The sequence below is a fragment of the Carassius carassius genome, chromosome 10 (assembly GCF_963082965.1).
Source record: "Carassius carassius chromosome 10, fCarCar2.1, whole genome shotgun sequence".
Taxonomy (NCBI): Eukaryota; Metazoa; Chordata; class Actinopteri; order Cypriniformes; family Cyprinidae; genus Carassius; species Carassius carassius.
The window spans coordinates 15,747,832-15,765,761 of NC_081764.1; the positions used below are offsets into that span (position 1 = coordinate 15,747,832).

Sequence of the window (17,930 nt, forward strand, 5' to 3'; positions counted from 1 at the left end):
GCATTTTTCTTTTAAGCCAAATTGAATGCATTAATCTTAGCTTTATCATTTTTAAATGTGCACAATGTATGTATTTTATAGTTCAATCTAATTATAGGTTTGAATATAAAGTTTTGAGTTTCAGATGTGTCTTAGACAAACTACTTAACAAGACAGGCATATTTCAGCTGTTCTTAAGAGATCCAGCAACTGTGAAGGCAAAAAAAATGTCTTGATAACCAGCAAATCCTGGAGTCAAATTTTATTGACGAACCGGGACACTACACCATTAGATATTTAATGAGTCTTCCCCGGACTGACATATAAATTTGTGATTCAATCAGAAAATGCCATCTCAAAGGACACGCATACAGTTACTTGTAATAGAACTTTTGAGAATGAGAGTGCCTTCTGAATGGGTTACTTCTTTCCGAGAGACAAACTGCAATGCAAAAAGAAGATTGTGTCAACATCAACTATATTTTTACACAATGTAATTAAGCCAGACTTCTCTTTTTGAGAAGTCATGAATATTTAAGGTATAAAACGATACGGTTCTTACTTGTTAAAAGAGTCGTCCTGTAGATTCAGAACCAAACTATCTGCGCTCAGGTAAACCTTGTTCTGTGAAGCCGCCACCTGGAAAACAACCTTCATCTGGTTAGGGCTTTAAGAAAGGTCATTAAAACATTCAGCTTTTTCCAATAAGACTTGAATAAATGTTAAGCCAAAAAATGTAATAAAAAAGCCATCCAAGACCAGCTGAACCTTGGCAGAACTGCTAGTGAACATCAAATATTTACATGGCTGAAAAACACACCTTTTCCCAAAGTGTACCGTTTACATCAGGAAAACTCATAAAAGTGACAAATAAATAAAACGGAGTGAATAATGACACCAAGTACCGTTTTGGCAATGCTCTGCGCTGCTCTGATTCTTCTGAGTTTAAGATATCCAGGGTTTTTTGTGACGGCCTCCCCTAACTGTGAATTAGATCAGACCAAACCAAAAATAAATTTCTCACAGAATATTTTTCTAAAAAAGACACACGAATAATATTTCTATCATAAAATAATACTGGAATACAATACAATACAATAATATAACATAAAAGTAAAGTAAATCATTTTAGATAAGAGGATCATACCATTTTGGCCGCCTGGGCCTCTCCTTCAGCCTGGATGATTTTATGCCTCTGTTCCTGTTTTGCTTTCTCCACATAGAAGTAAGCTCTTTGCGCCTCCTGCTGGGCTGGAAGACCATAAGCACGTTTTATTAGTTATTAAGAGCACATATGTTATGCTACAACACACAAGAACCTAATTTTACCTACCAACTTGTTTGGCCTCCACAGCTGCTGTGTACTCCTTGCTGAAGCTCAACTCAGTGATAGCCACATCATCGAGAATAATATTGAAGTCCTTAGCACGTTCAAAGAGCTCCCGTCGGATGAGTAGAGAGACCTGTATGAAATCAGTGGCAAAGAAAGATTAAGAATATAATCATTTTGACAATGTAATTTGGAGATTTTCTTCCTTTGAACATGGAATCCTGGAAATTAGGTTCATTTGAAGAATGTGTGGAAGACTTTTAAAACTGAGTAACAGATTGTGAAAAAATACAAACCTGGGCTCTTTGCGTAATTAGTTGGGACGCATTAAATTTGGCAACCACGCTCTTCAGAACTTCATTTACAATAGATGGCAGCACACGCTCATCGTAGTCCTTCCCCAGCTGTTGGTATAAGACAGGAAGGTTGGAAGCCACAGGTCGTGACAGCACACGCAATCCGATGTTCACCATCTGCAGGTCTGACCACATTACATCGCCATGTGAGAAAATGACAACTAAAGACTTACAGATTTAAATGAACTATAATCAAGGTTAACAAATTAGGACTATGTCGAAATGGAAGTAAACAAAGCATGATCATGACAATGAAATAGAATTCAGAAAGTTACCTTTGCTTCCTGTTAAGGATGATATTTTTCTTGGTTTGGCTCTGATATCATATATGATTGGATACTGAAACCATGGTATCCTAGAAGAACAATGTTGGTTTCATTTTTTTGTTTAATTTTTTTAAAGTTACAGCATTCCTTTTTTATTATGGTGAGATTAAACATGCTTTCACACAGAACAAGTATATAAGACTTCAACAAGTCATTAAAAATGACCTGAAGTGAAGACCCTCAGAGAGGACTGTGTCCATCTGCATCCCTCCAATTCTATTAAAGACAATTGCTCGCTGACCACCCTCCACTAAAGACAAGAAAATTAGGGTTAGTGATGACATTACTAGTCCTCTTTGTTTAATAATAATGTCAAAAAAGTGTATAGCACAGATAGACTACTGTTCAAAAGTTTAACATTCAAAAACATTTTATCCAGAAATCTCTAATGCTCACCAAGGCTGCATTTACAGGATCAAAAAAAAAAAAAAAAAAAAAAAAAACGGGGATATTGAGAGGCATTATTACAATTTAAAATACGTTTTCTTTTTATGTAATTTATTCCTGTAAAGGCAAAGCTGAATTTTAGCAGCCGGTATTATTATAATTAAATAATGATTTATTTTTATTCTAATTAAAGTTTAAAAAAAGTTGTGCAGCTAAATATATGATTAAAACCATTTCTTTTTTCAGGATTCTTTGATAAATTACAAAAGAACAGCATTTATTTAAAATAAATCTTTTGTAACATTGTAAATGTCTTAACCATCACTTTTAATTGATTTAATGCATCCTTGCTGAATAAAAGTATGAATTTCTTTCAAAAACTAAATCTTGATCCCAAGCTGAATAGTAGTGCCCTGAATAGTTCCTTGCACTAGACATCGGAGCTCTACTTCTAATACTTTTTTTCTTAATGTAAAACTGCATGTACCTGTATATGTGGCCTCTTTGACTCCATAAGCGAGTGCACCGGCTCCAAATAATAACTTCAGTCCGAGTCCAGCACCCTTTGAGCCAGAGGACATGCGTCCAGCGAGATCTCTCAGGTTCTGGAGCAACCTCTGCAAGATTACAAAATGACAATTTTCACTTTTAGTGGAAATTACACCAACAATATGACCGTTACATCAATAGTATAATCTTTACAGTTGCCCTGTTCATGTGTTAATAATAACCACTGTCTGGGAAATGACGTTATTCGCTGACATTCTGATACAGATCATGTTAGAGCAGGTACTGTGATAAACAAATTAGGCAACATTTTAGGAAAAACATTACATTTTATGTGAGTCTACAGATGTATCACGCTAACTTGAGACCTAACGTTACAAGAATGTGTTACAGGTGATATTTAACATCAAAGGCCCAACAAGCTTTAAGAGCAGACCGTGTTCTCAGATTTTTCTACCTCCCATAAAAACAGTAGGTAGTACAATTCGACAACGAAAAATTCTACCTGTAAACTTATAATTTATTAACTTCTACACCTACCACAAACCTAAACCTACCCTTACAGCAATTCAAATACAGTAATTATGTGTTATAGCTTCTGTCATGAAAACAAATTCCTCGTATGTGTAAACATACCGGGCAATAAAGCTAATTCTGATTCGGATTATATTTGCGGTTGTAGCTAGAAGGGATACAGCTACAGGAAACAACAATAAATACATTTTCCTACCTATTAGATTGTGTTTTATTAAAGTCTACACCTAGCCCAACCCTAAACCTACCCTTACAGTAATGCAGATACATTAAATATTGTTGTTCAGCGGGAGAAAAAGGACGCAATATTAATGTGTGCTGCATGCGCAGTAACCCCAGTTAGGACAATCTGACGCTAGGATAAAATGTCAGGACACCTGGTATCAGGACAGTACAGGAATTCAAAGGCAAAGCATGCTATTCAAAAATGATTAATAATATTTAAATTCCTACTAAAACGTCTACATTTTGTATAGCTCTCTGTTGAGGGGTCTGACAGCACGTTTTATCTTAAAATGTGCTTTAGTCTATGAGCAGACCAGGGTTACAGATCATGCGCTGTGTAACATTCTTTTTCTATTCCAATTTCTGTTGCCAAACTGATTATGACTGCTTATTAATGAGCATTTTTAATTCTAATGTAACAAATAACATTTTTTAAGAATTAAGATACTCACGTTAGGCTCTTTATTCGCCATGCTTGCAGCAGCTTCCCAAGGTCGTCACGAACAACTTCCGCTCCAACCGGAAGAATCTTCTGGGTAATGTAGTACTCTGTTATTTCCACGTTTTGGACATTACTATATTGAGAACGCCCAATCTTTATAGTCATTATACGCTAGGTCATATCCAAGACTATATATTAAAATTAAACCGTCGAACTATATACTATAGATTAGAACTGTAGACTATATTAAAACAAATTTGATGTGACAACCATTAAGAGATTTTAACTGAAGAAAGATATGTGCCCATAGTTTATTCAATGGGTTTAATACATAGAGCGAATACGCAGTTTTAAAACCTCTGTGCTTTTTTTGATTTGTTATTTGTCCACTTATTTTATGTCATGTAAAAGCTGCCATATTTCTGTACATGCAATGTGTGACATAAACATTGGACAAAAATATCAAATATGAAATCAACTCAATCCGCTGAAAAATACTTAAGGGAGAAATGCAAGAGACAAAATATTAATATTTTAATCCATTTTTACATAATGTATTTTAAAACAAAGCCTATCTTACGGTTTAACTAAAAAAAAAGACCATGAATAAACACACAGACTGGGAGAAAACATTTTAAAAACAGTTGATAAGGAAGCAGTGTACATTGCAGGATTGAATTACAGAAAAAGAAAAATATACAAACAGGTAATTTACACAACCAGGTGGTCATGAGCATGATAGCTCTTATGTACAAGTCATTATCTGCCATAAAACTGGTGTGACCATTTGTTTGTTGAAACTGGGTTTTACTGAAATGTTCCCTTTAAAGCGCCTCAGAAGAAATACTCAGTACGCAGAGTGTCTAAAGTGATGGGTCCATCCTCTGAAGTGACAGTAAAAAAAAAAATGTCTCCGTCTCAGACGTAGAAGAGTCGTACCCGGGATGTGCTGACATGAACGTCGTCATCATAAAACTTGGTCTCTATAACAACATTACCACTACAAGAGAAGAAATTTGATCCATGATTAATCCAGCTTTTATGGATAACCAATAGGTAGAAAGAAGAAGATCTTACGTTAAGACATTTGCAGGCATCATCTGTGACTCAGGTGCAGCTTCTATCAAAGACTGCCATGTGTTTGTAGAATTAGGAATCACAAAGCCAAACTCAAAAAACCACTCTGAAAAAAAATACAAGGTACATGTGTAAGCATTTTGTGATTTAAATAGTCCTTACACACTTTAACTATGCCAAGCTAATAAGATGAACACATATTCACTAACAAGCTTTCAAATGTCTTTTATAAGTTATATAGTTAATCGTGTCTCAAAGAGCATTGTTTGTGCACACACATTTAATATTAGGCATAGTATATATGTATAAATGTTCAAATGTTTCACAAGTTACCTGTACCTGTGGATGTAATGAATGAATGCTATTCAATTATGATCACGTTTATATTTGACAAATTTTAGCTTAGTTAAAATGTTTTTTTTTTTTTTTTTAAACCTCTGAAGCTAATATGAGAATGTATGGTTAGTATTCAGTGTTGATGTCTTTGTCCAAATTTACTTAAGTAATAAATGTGGTGTACTAATCATTTTTACCAATACAGTTTTACGACATTCAGTTCTAATAGGATTTCAAATGGATAAATTGATTTAAAATTGATAATGTCCTTTATTGATAATGGTTAATGAATAAAGTCATTTGTATGGAGCCCTTGCTCGAGAAAACATCTCTGTTTTAAATTTACATTTATCCATTTAGCTGACTCTTTTATCCAAAGCGACTTACAATTGCTATATATGTCAGAGTTTGCACGCCTCTGGAGCAACTAGGGGTTAAGCGTCTTGCTCAGGGACACATTGGTGTCTCACAGTGGATTCGAACCCGGGTCTCCCACACCAAAGACGTGTGTCTTATCCACTGCGCCAACACCACCCCATCATTTTAAAGATATTTCAGAACCAAACATTTTATAAAAGGGAGCTCTAATTTTGCTTCCATCATCATTGCTATTTCTTATCACAAAAGTGAAATGTGCATGTAATAATTAGAACAACCTTCTAGGCACTGGCCTTTAAAGAAAACTTTTTGCTCCAGTCGGAATTTTTCCAGTTTTTCTACGGAAGAGAAATTCAGCTCTCTGGAGACAGCTTTACATTTCAGGATCTTCTTTGGAACCCGGGCTAGAAAACCAAAACAGATCTGTTAGTTACCAGACATGGCACATTCTGTACTAAATTCAAAACTCAAGACTGATCTTGACCTCTCACTGACATCACTAAAAGGAGCAGTGAGGTAGTGGACATAAGAGAAGACTTGGCGTAGCTTAATCGAGTCAATAGTTTAAATCTTTAATGCAAGGTAATGCTGAGAACCACAAACCTTCATGTTCTACCCCAGGAAGGGAGAGATCTTCATTTCCCTGCCAGAGAACCTTCCCTGTCTCTGCATCTCTAAGATTCATCCAGTTTCTGAAGACAAGTTAAGGCATGCTGAACGGACTGACAATGAAAATGTCTTCTGAAATCAGGGCCAACTTTCCAGGAAATGACATTTGACAAGACGATAAGCTCAAACAATGTCAACAGAAGATAATACTTTTCCAAATCAATAATTGGAGTTTTGTGTTAGGCTCATTGAGCCTCAGGTAACAGTTCACATAAACATCATCAATTACCTCATGCAATTTCAAACCTAAATAACTTTTTCACTAAAAGAGATGTTCAGCAGCCATCAAACTCCAAAAAGAACAAACAAGCACTATAAAAGCAGTCCATAAGACATTTGCACTGTATTCCAAATCTTCTAAAGCCATATAATACAGTAGATGTGTGAGGAACACACTTTAAGTTTAAAATCACTAAATATCTTGCTCGGAACATAAAGGTAGTATTTTTCAAAACACGTGATGGGTGAACTATTCCTTGAAATGATGTTTAAATTCGAGAGTTTCTATCTAATTATTACACTGAGCAGCAATTTGTTATAAATCTCAAATGCAAACATAACCAGCAAAGCTAATGGAAATAGACCACATTTGAAGTCTAAAAACAGCCTGATCTGTCTGCTAAAGAATGGTTTGTGACAGTGTCCTGTACTCTGTGTCAATGACATCTGACCTCTTCATCTTCAGACCACCTGTATGAGCCTTTCAGGCTGCTAAAGCACACTTAGACAAGGCTGCAAGTTTCCTTACAAGTGCACAGCACAGGCCCTAGTTACCAACCTACGAGACCTCAGTCAGGGCTGCATAAGTGTGCTACATGTATCACTAATCCTAATCTACCTTTCAGGCATTAATAGTGACACATAAATGCTCCTTAACAGATGCAAATCCCTAAATCATTCCTGTAGGAATAAAAAGGGCTCATCATAAAGGTCCTTCATCAAAAAAGTAAATATCACTGACACTGTAGCCATAATAAGATGATTTATTTATATAAATTATATAAATTATATCAATGTATTATTTTGATTGTATATTCTTATTTATTATTTAGTTCTTCTCTCATGGAGACTCAGTTTTATATGGAACTATTCTGAAGCATTAAAATACTTGAAATGAATCCCAAGACACAAATAACCAGAAGCATGACCCAGGATCATTCTCAGTCAATATATATATAACTTTTTTTCCCCTTTTACAAAATGACCAAACTGAACCGAATTAAATTATTCAATGTTAACTTTGCTGAAGAGATCCCATATCTTCATGCACAATGTATACACTACAAAAATAACTACATTTTAGATGTTTCCCACTCATGTTAATGTGCTTAAACTTTCAATTAAGCAAATTCCAGACTTATTTCCAATCAATTTTATATGCTTCATGATATCCTGTGATACTAGATATTATTTAGGGTGATACTAAAAATGAGTAACTACTCCCTTAAAGTGTCAGGCTCCATATCTGATGAACCAGGCGACTGCATTAGAGATTATCGGTGACAGATGTCTGTGGGATCTCACCTGCTGGGCACACAGAGAGAGTCGCAGGGGAGAGACCCTTTAACTCACAAACACTGTCGAGGTAATTAGTCCCTTCGGCACCAATGTTTTCACGGAAGCCACATTCATTTTTAAAAGTCATCCATTGTTGCATACTGTTGCCATTTCCAGTCTGTTGTTACTGGTGCAAAAGAACTACAGTAACTGTGTAGTTTAATACTACTACTAATAATTTTAAAAAATCAAACGCATCACATTTTGCCTTATTTAAAAGGCTGGAGGTAAAGCCTATGTTAGTTCTAACGATTTACCAAAAAATACACACACAGTACTGTATTCCTGGAAGAGGAACAGAAAACTAGCTTTGAAAGACATGGCGAGCACACAAAATTCACACACCTTCAAAATCTCTAAATGTTTCTAGCAAACATAGTTTGGCACACAATACAATATCTGTCTTTTTCGTCATTTAAGTCAGTGTTTTTTTTGTTTTAGTCACTCAAGGGTATGGTGCTGTGCACACAGTAGTAACCTCTGGGGCACACTGGGATTAAAAAATAAAAAAATAAATAACCCGGCCAAATAAGATAAAGCCTGTAAATAAAATTGCACTGACCAGCCTTTGAAAATCCATTTGTGCTGCGTAACTACATTGTACCAGATTCATGCTGCTATAAAGAGCTGTGCTATACTAAGATGACACAAATTTAGTGAAAAACAAAATCCTGAGGCTCTAAAATTATGTTCAGGTCCAATGCAATAATAGACATTATGAAAAAAAGCCTGTTTCTAAATAGTTAGTTTTATCTATGGCATATCAGCCCATGCTCCAGTTTACTCTGAACAACTACAGTACAAAGTTTAAATATTCTACCTAAAACAAAACCTCAATGTTTTATCCATAAACTCTACCATAGACTACCGTTCAAAAGTTTGGGGCTGTTTTTGAAAGACGTATCTTCTGCTCAACAAGGCTGCATTTATTTAAACAAAAATATAGTAAAAACAGTAATGTTGTGAAATATTATTATAAATAAATTTATTTCTGTGATGGCAAAGCTGAATTTTGAGCAGCCATTACTCCAGTCTTCAGTATCACGTGATCCTTCAGAGATCTTTCTAATATGCTGATTTGGTGCTAAAGAACAGTTATACTGCTTAATAAATAAATAAATAAATAAATAAAATTATATATTTTTGTAGAAAGCAAAATACATTTCTTTGGGATTCTTTGAAAAACTGTGAGTTAAAAATAGTTTTTTTTTTGAGAAATGTAATACTTTGCTTTGTAATTTGTATCTCTACTGAATAAAAGTATTAACTTATTTAGAAATAATAATAATAATAATAATAATAATAATAATAACTTCATGACCCCAAACTTTTTTGAACAATAGTGTAAATCCTAAATATTTCCTTACAGACTTTCAACACCATCATTCACAAACCTTTCATTAAAAGACAAACATTTACATACAGTAAGTTTTAATCATTTTCCACAGCTTTGCCTTTAAAGAAGTTGGATGTGAGGAGCATAAGGCAGCAAATCCCTGTCCTTTTTAAATCAAGGATTTAAGAATTACCAGCCTGTAAGACAAACCCTTGCTTTCCCAGAGAAGGTCACACAGGGTAGACCCATGTCTACCTGAAGAAATATTTTTAAAACAATGTACATCAGGACTTACAAGGCAATCCAAATGTTCCAGACTTGACCATTTTCACCCCATCAAAGGGTTCTGGTGCTAGTGTGATTATTCTTGTCAGATTTACAGAGCCTATTATAGAAACACTAGCCAATGTTATATAATCGTGATGGCAGGCACAAACTGTGTGAGGAGATTTCACCTGTCTAATGTACCTGATCCCAAGAATCAGATGCCTGATAGTCACATAGTATCCCGAAGCCCATGTGAACATTAGCCAAACTTTCATCTGAAGGAAAGAACAACATCCCACAGTTAGTTACTGATGCTGATATGCTCAAATAAATGTAAAACTTAGTGTGAATTTTACCTGAAAGTGTCTAGAATCTAATATGCACCACCAAACTGCTTTGAAATGACTTACTTCAATATACTTAACTGCACTAGTCAATTACAATTCATATGCCAGTAACTCATTAATCAAGGTGTGCACATTAAAACATGCATATGTATACAATTTATAGAATAACACAGACTTAATCTGGATTAGAGAAATTACACCATCTATTCGTTCACATACTTACGTTACATAGCAAATAAACTTTTCATATATACCGCAAAAACTTAAGAAAACCAGTTTAAAAACTCAACTGGATGTTTAAAAGTGTTAATACATCAAAAATTTGTTTACTGACAGTCTGCCACCACAGACGCAAAAATAGCCTGTATTTTGTTTGTTGAAATACAAAGCATCATAATTCGATCATAATAACCTAAAAAGCATAACATAATATGAAACTAGTTCACCTCCCACTTTGTCCTGCTAACGTTAACTGTAACCAGCATCTCATACAGCATCAATTAATACTGAAGTCCTGGTTTCATAACCGTTTAATTACTTTAATTATTAATCAATCAATCAATCAATCCAGATCTACACCTGAATAAATACGCAAAGTTGTGTGAGTTTGAGGTTTGTAGTTAGCAGGCTAATCTGTCCCATCATCACTTAAGGATACAGTTTAAACCCCTTCAGAATCTCCTTCGCTCTGTCTTCATCCGAAGACATCTTTTCCCTCGATCTTCAGCTTCAGCAGATGAATACAGACGAATTAATACGTTCCGTCGAGGAATAACTAATATATATTGGACAAAACAGCTTGTAAACTACACAAAATCCACCTCGAAAGGCTTTTAGTTAGAGTTATATCCAGCTTTAATCTAAACGGGTACACTTGATCCGCTCACAACCTACTGTAAATAGATTTTTGTGGGAGACTGACAGCTGGTTCGACCAATCATTTTACGAGTTTTCGAAGGCCTGGATTAAATGCACTAATCAGAGCGGAGATGCAAGAGCCAGGGCGGGGTTCGGTTGCGTAGGGACGCGTCACCGATGGCAACCCCTCAAACGTCCTTCGAACGCGGCAGAACGGAAGCGCGTGTGTGACAAAAAGTTATCTGTACTATAATGTGCTATGGAATAAATAAGGCGCTTTAGGTGGAACTTACAGATGATAACATATAAAAACTGTTCAGATTAATAACGCTCATTTTATGGATAGTGGACTACGTGAGGCCAGTGTACGTTCAGATTGTTCTCTTTTATGTCAAACATTTTGAATTTATGCGGCTAGTTCCGACAAAAAGATTCTGGAGCACATAGACTAATAAACCCTTCAATGAATTATCCATTTCTGTATGTACTCCATTTTATACTTTAGCATATATTTTAAAACAAAATATATATTCTCTACAATTTATAAGACAGGCTCATCTTAATATGAACTGCGTGCTTGTAATGTTGTGCAAAGCAGGGCAGAGATGTAGGCCTATACTGTATATCATCATCATCATTGTTGTTGTTGTAAAACATATGCCATATATCAACAGAGCCAAGCTGTGTTAATAGCAGAATTTGCAAAGGAGTTTCTCTTCACAACACATGTAGTCTATAAAAGCAGTTAGCAGTTTACTATATAATGAAAGCTCTGTGCAAATTATATGTCTAAAAGAAGCACTGTGGCTAAACAAAAACCAGCACAGGAAATAATGATGGCTATATCTACGCAATTTATGAACAAGTCTTAAAATGCTCTCCCTGTGACTGAAGAGAGTGGTCATGTAAAACCTTAGAGATCTGTACATAATGTAGGCTACTCGACGTCTCTGCTGTTCTCAGTATTACACTACACTACAAGCACTTTATATTATATTATATTGTATTATATTATATTATGTTATATTATATTATGCAGAGAGGACCTGTAATGGCTAAGTGTGACCAGGGGATGGTGCGGTAACATAAGCAATGTTCAGTGCAATAGTTTGCGGTATCCTTCATCAAACAGCTCTGCTATTTCAGATATATCACAGTCAAGAGTGAAAGGATGAGAAACTGGGAGAAGAGTTTATATTAACAGTAAGTTTTATGTTTCTGCAGTGGTCTGCAAAATCCCATGCTATCCATCAAATAAATTGCTGCCTCTGCTTCTCCCAACAATGTGAAATATACTTATGCATGGTTGTAATTTTTTTCCCCTTACAAATACTAAATTTGACTGCATCTTTCAGTCAGACTGCTTGACCACAAATAACTGTACACTGCATTTAAAAGAAAAGATCTATGCATGATCTTAGACTTGCAAACTGGTACAAATATTACACAAACACTATGAAGTTTACAAGTCCTGGATTCAAAGGTAAAACAAACAAACTACAACAACTAAATGTAATGGTAAAAAAATCTTGTTAAATGAATCAGGAAAACTCCTCAAATTAGACATTCTGCCAGAAAGTTTATTAGTTTTCAAGCAGCTGAACTTTACATGGAGGCCAAATGTACTCTACTGAAATTCTGTCAAGTGTCAAATGTTGTTCTGGTCAGTGTCAGTTGAATCGAGAATGGATATCATATGAACGACAGAAGCAGAGATCCTCTACGCCACAAACTCATCACTTCAAATTACTCTTCCAGAGAGGAGACAAACGTCTCCTGAGCTGTTCAATTAATAATTACACCTTTCACCTCCTCTTTAATGCATGATTAGGCCTCATATCAAAGGTGGTGTGATTAGAATTGCACCCAAAAATTTAGACATACCTGAGATATACCCCATAGCTACATTTTTTAACAGTTCTCCAACTGAAAAGGCCCTGGAGGAGCACATCATCCTCTATACACTTAATATAAAAACAAGCAGGGCATGTTTTGCTACACATTTACAATGACTACTGATCTATTTTTAAGCAATACATTTAAGAACCTTTAAGAATTACATTCAGTAAATGTCATAATCTTCTGTTTTCAGTAAATACGTTTCATGTTATTCCAGTTCTTTGAACTGAGAGTTGTTTTTGTGGTTTTTATCATGACAGTTCAGAGCACTGAGGACATGACATAAAAGACAGTGCTGAATCCAGCCTCACACATGTAATGCTGTTTTATGATGTCAGAGCTGCAGCTGTTCAGATTTATTATTATTATTTTTTTTGAAAAACAACGTAAAGGTAGACAAAAGACAAAATTCACATTACCAGTTCCCAGGAAACTGTAAAATTTTGCACCCTGTTATTCAGTGTGGCAATCTCTTTAACATTATATCACGTCAAAAAATGTATGTTGGGATATTTTTAGTCATGCAAGATTGAAGAGAATCTATCTTTCTGCAACTACCTAGCAACCACCCAGGACACCCTAGCAACAGCCTAGCTCCCATTTAGAACACCATAGCAACCACCCAGAACTTTCTAGCAATTGCATAGCAACACCCTCGTAACCACCCAGAACATACTGAAAATGTCCAAGTAACTACAAAGCAATGCCCTAGCAACTGTCAAGCAACCATTCAGAATGCCCTAGTAACTTCATAGCAACACTCTAACATCTGCCTAGTAACCACCCTGAACACCCTAGCAACTTCCTAGCAAGCACCTAATAAACATCTACCCTAATAACCCAGCGTCCACCCAGAAGAACCTCTAGCAATGCCCTCTCAACCACAAAAAACACCCTAACAACCACCCCGAAACCCCAGTTAAACAAAACTGCTCTGCTCTTTGACTGCTATAACTGGATTTCAGATAAACACCAAAGAAATATGGAGATTTTAATGAGAAATCAGCCATCAATTGCACTCAGGCCAAACGTTTGCCTTTTTGCTGTTCACCCCATGAAATAATTTAATCTTTGACCGAATGGAGGATAAAGACTATTCACACTGTTTGAGTCAATACTATAGCTGAACAACTCACACAGCCAGTTTGAGACCGTTGTGACTTCGAATCCTGAGCAGAAGGTCTGGGTCTGACTTGAACAATTAAAAGATTTTTCTTGTATGAATTTTTTGCACACAACTTAAATCAATTTGATTTATCGCTGACAAAATGACCAAAGTATCCAACATCATTTAAACTTCTCTCTTCCAGGGATAAAGGATGCTTGAATGAGCTCTAATGTTAACTGGAAATGGAGCTGAACAGGAAATATAGTGTTTGAAAAGGGCTTGCAGTGGCTAAATGGGAGAGCATATAAAAAAGCAGGAAATTAGGTAAAGCTCATTAAAAGTGAGTGTTGCAGCTGGAAGATAAACAGACTGTGACTTCTCTATTAGACAGTTCGTTACCTGGAGTTATCGAGCAGCAAAGACCAATCATATTGCATGCAACTATAGTCTAAAGAGAAGATAGATTAGTGTCCACAGAGACTTGTGAAACAGAGAAACTATTAAAGCTTTTAAACATATACACACTTTCAGCATATCACATTATTTACCCACATTTTGATCATGACATTTAGCTAGTTTGAAGCATTTCATCTGATCTGTGAAACTCTGAAATGTTATTTGCTGATATACATTTGGATCTGACCACTGTGATAACAGTTAAACTGATAAAACTCCCATTTGTCAGGCAGCTAACCGTTACTAATCAGAACAGAAAGCTTTTTCATCAAAACAGGTACATTGATTTTTCATCAGAACTATTTTTGTCCTCTTTTCCCGTGCAAGTCTATCCACTGGAACAGTTATAATTATTGTCTTGTTTCCAGTAGCTCAGACGACATTAGCTGATTCTGCAAGTGGAAAGAAATTCTTAGTTCAGTTTTCACTTAACATTACAGTAACATTGAGTCCTCAAGCAAACTGCTCTTAAATCCTTTCAATGTTCTGCCTTTCTTCACTTGTAGCGTTTTTCTTTAAAAACAAAAAGTCAACAAAAATTAAAACAAAAATTAAACATAACAAATATTTCCTCGCTTTACTGCCATTGGCTAATTTACTGACACAATAATTAGGTTTTGAATCATGAAATAAATGTTACATTTTCTGTGTATGTATATTACATATTAAAGTGGAAGTTTAAAAAGTGACACGCAATAGAGTTGTGAATGATGTCCCATAAAACCAGACTTACAGTTAACAATGTTAAGAAATGCTAAGAAAAATAAGATAAAGCAAATGAGAAAAACTGTAATATCAGCCATTTACTGGCCAAAAAAATCAGCTTAGATATTAGCAAAATTATTAATATCAGTGCACCCATAGCAATAACAGTGTGTCAGGCTTTGCCTTTAAGTTTTAACAGCCTTTAAAAGTGACAGATAAATCGACTGTAGATGCTGTTACAGTCAGAAATCAATGGGATTTTAAGGGTATTTGATGACAGGAAATTGTTATGCAGACCTTTTAGAAAAGAAAAAGTATACCGAGTCAGAACAATTTGAAAGACAGGGTCGAATGCATGAAATGTAGCTTGAATGCTCCAAGTTTGAGTTAGTGTTAGAAATTGTAGTCTGGAAATGATAAATGTTAGGTTACTTTTATCATGCAAGTATAATAAGTCTGTGTGTTTTGTTTCACGAAGGGGATGGCTTTAAAAATCCAAAGAACCCAGTGATCCACATTTAGCGTCCGCTTCTGATGTTAGCTCTTAAAGGAGAGAGAGAAGTCTCAATAGGCCTCCAGGAAGTTGTCAAAATGGAAACACATTTCTGTATGAGAGATGACTAGAATATAAATAGATAATGTGAACACATTCCATTGTTGAACATTCATTGTTTTATCATAATGCAACATTTTTCCATAAGAAAACCACTAATGCAAATATAGTGTTCTTAATGGTTGTGTGTACCTACATTTTCTGTGGAAGTGTTGTATGAAAAAAGCATCTGAAAATCTGCTTTACCAGCAAAAATCCAATGCTTTATGTTCAAATTCCGGCAGCTGCTGGTCCTCTATCCGATCCTGGTGGGAAATAACAGAAACAGATGCGTGGGCCTGGTGTGAATTACAGATATAGCTCTGGATCACATCAACAGCATTTAGACGTTTTTGTTTGTGTGTGTTTCACATCCTCTAAGCCTTGCAATATAATCACCCAGATTGCTTTTGAAGCCTTTATACTTCAAATGCAGCCATGGTTATTTATCAGCAGTGAATGAGAATTATGGCTCTGAACATTACTTTGACAGCCTAAGAACAGAGAGCACTGCTTGCCAGACAGCCTCACATCTGGGTTAATTTGATCATACATACGATCAAGGACAGTATTTCCTTGTCAAAGCTATTGTTAAATACGGGTGAACCGGCCATTTAGAAATGAGTGCTGGAGGGTTTTCAAACACATTCTTATTAAAAGGTCAGCAGAGCCAGGACTGAGCTTGAAGAACTGCTGTATTTAACATATGTCTTCAGACTCTCGGCAGTAGCTTTGATAAAGGTCACTGAAAAGCTTCTTTGAAAATGTAATGGGCAAAGGATGAAGAGGAAGTTGGTTGAGTTTAATGATTTTTCATACATCACAGTCACATACACACACAAATACTTTTGCTACTTGCTCGGTTTTACGAAATTAAAATGAGTTATTGTAATACATTTGGTCCCAACTTAATTACATTGGCAATTATTAAACAGGGGAGTTTAATGTTTTGTTGAATTGGGGTTTATAAAGGCCAGTTCATACTGCACTGACAGATGCAGACCAGTGCTGACAGTCACCAGATTACAGTTGACTACTCCATTTTTCGGACATTCCAAGAACCGACAAATACAGATTCAACATGTTCAATCGGCAAAAACAAGTGCTGGCCAAAGCCACAAAGGTAACAGGTACACCAGATGAATGTGTCTTTTGCCGTTTGTCTGTGTCTGTTGATGCAGTGTGAATTGGCCTTTATAAACCCCAATTCAACAAAACATTAAACTCTCCTGTTTAATAATTGCCAATGTAATTAGCTATTTAACAGCAAGAGATTAATTTCACAAATCAATTTTAATTGGGGTTTTTACTGAATTTTGTTACAGTACACTAAAAATGCTTCTTTCTTTCATCAGCATTGAGTAGTTTTTGTGTTACTCAGTGGCTGTTCAAATGCACCCCAATAACGGGTATTTAGCCCCTGGAATGTGAATTTCACCAGGGAAACCCTGCCATTTTTTTATTTTCTTTCTTTGAAAGTCTTTAAATCACCATCATTGAGTATTTATTTTGTTTTGAGCAAATGGTAAAAACAAAAACTACAATTCTGGTAGTTTTCCATTCACTGCTTTAGAAGTTTACCCAACTATGACGACCTGCTGAGTAACCTGGAAATTTGAAAAGGGTCCATTGGGCGGGTTTTACTGTTAAAACCTAGCAACCCTGCTCTGTGCTGGCTTTTCATCCTCTTCAGGAGGGAGCCGCCAAATAACGGTTTGCATTTGTTTTACTTCATCTTCATCTATAAAATCGTACTGTATTGTAACTATTTATTTTATGCCACGCAACATACAGGGTCACATCATTCTTCTCGAGTGGTAGAAATGTCTGATGCACTGCATAAAATAATTTTATTTCTAAAATACTTAATCTCTTTACTTTGGATGTTAAAATTTGTTCTCAGAGGTGTGCTCTGTTTGTTCATGGGCTGGTTTTGGAGCCAGTCACAGCTATGAGTGAAACTCAGGGTGATGGTCTGTGATTCACAGTTCTCCCCCTGAAAACGAGCCCAGCCCCGGCATGAGATCCATGCGGTGGTGTTAGCGCAGTGGATAAGACACATGCCTTTGGTGTGAGAGACCTGGGTTCAAATCCACTGTGAGACACCAATGTGTCCCTGAGCAAGACACTTAACCCTTATTTGCTCCAGAGGCGTGTGACCTCTGATATAAAGTGAAGTGAAAGTGACATTCAGCCAAGTATGGTGACCCATACTCAGAATTTGTGCTCTGCATTTAACCCATCCGAAGTGCACACACA

General features: G+C 35.8%; 2 protein-coding genes across 3 annotated transcripts; both read right to left on the reverse strand.

Annotated features, from left to right (window-relative positions):
- Positions 1-211: 211 nt before the first annotated feature.
- On the reverse strand, positions 212-4,210 carry phb2b (prohibitin 2b). Its single transcript, XM_059560342.1, has 10 exons — positions 4,097-4,210; positions 2,866-2,995; positions 2,157-2,241; positions 1,941-2,020; positions 1,606-1,790; positions 1,313-1,442; positions 1,127-1,230; positions 885-962; positions 542-618; positions 212-421 (listed from the first exon to the last, which is right to left on the reverse strand). The coding sequence occupies exons 1-10, from the start codon at positions 4,115-4,117 to the stop codon at positions 400-402; spliced, it is 912 nt and encodes a 303-aa protein (XP_059416325.1). The 5' UTR covers positions 4,118-4,210; the 3' UTR covers positions 212-399.
- Positions 4,211-4,608: 398 nt separating this feature from the next.
- LOC132151867 (retinal rod rhodopsin-sensitive cGMP 3',5'-cyclic phosphodiesterase subunit delta-like) lies at positions 4,609-10,961 on the reverse strand. 2 transcript variants are annotated; one of them, XM_059560343.1, is made up of 5 exons: positions 10,712-10,955; positions 6,481-6,569; positions 6,156-6,281; positions 5,164-5,269; positions 4,609-5,086 (listed from the first exon to the last, which is right to left on the reverse strand). In XM_059560343.1, the coding sequence occupies exons 1-5, from the start codon at positions 10,759-10,761 to the stop codon at positions 5,005-5,007; spliced, it is 453 nt and encodes a 150-aa protein (XP_059416326.1). In that variant the 5' UTR covers positions 10,762-10,955; the 3' UTR covers positions 4,609-5,004. The 2 variants fall into 2 exon arrangements, 1 of the variants encoding a protein (XP_059416326.1); XR_009436451.1 differs by having other exon boundaries at positions 5,041-5,086; positions 5,164-5,267; positions 6,153-6,281; positions 10,712-10,961.
- Positions 10,962-17,930: the final 6,969 nt, after the last annotated feature.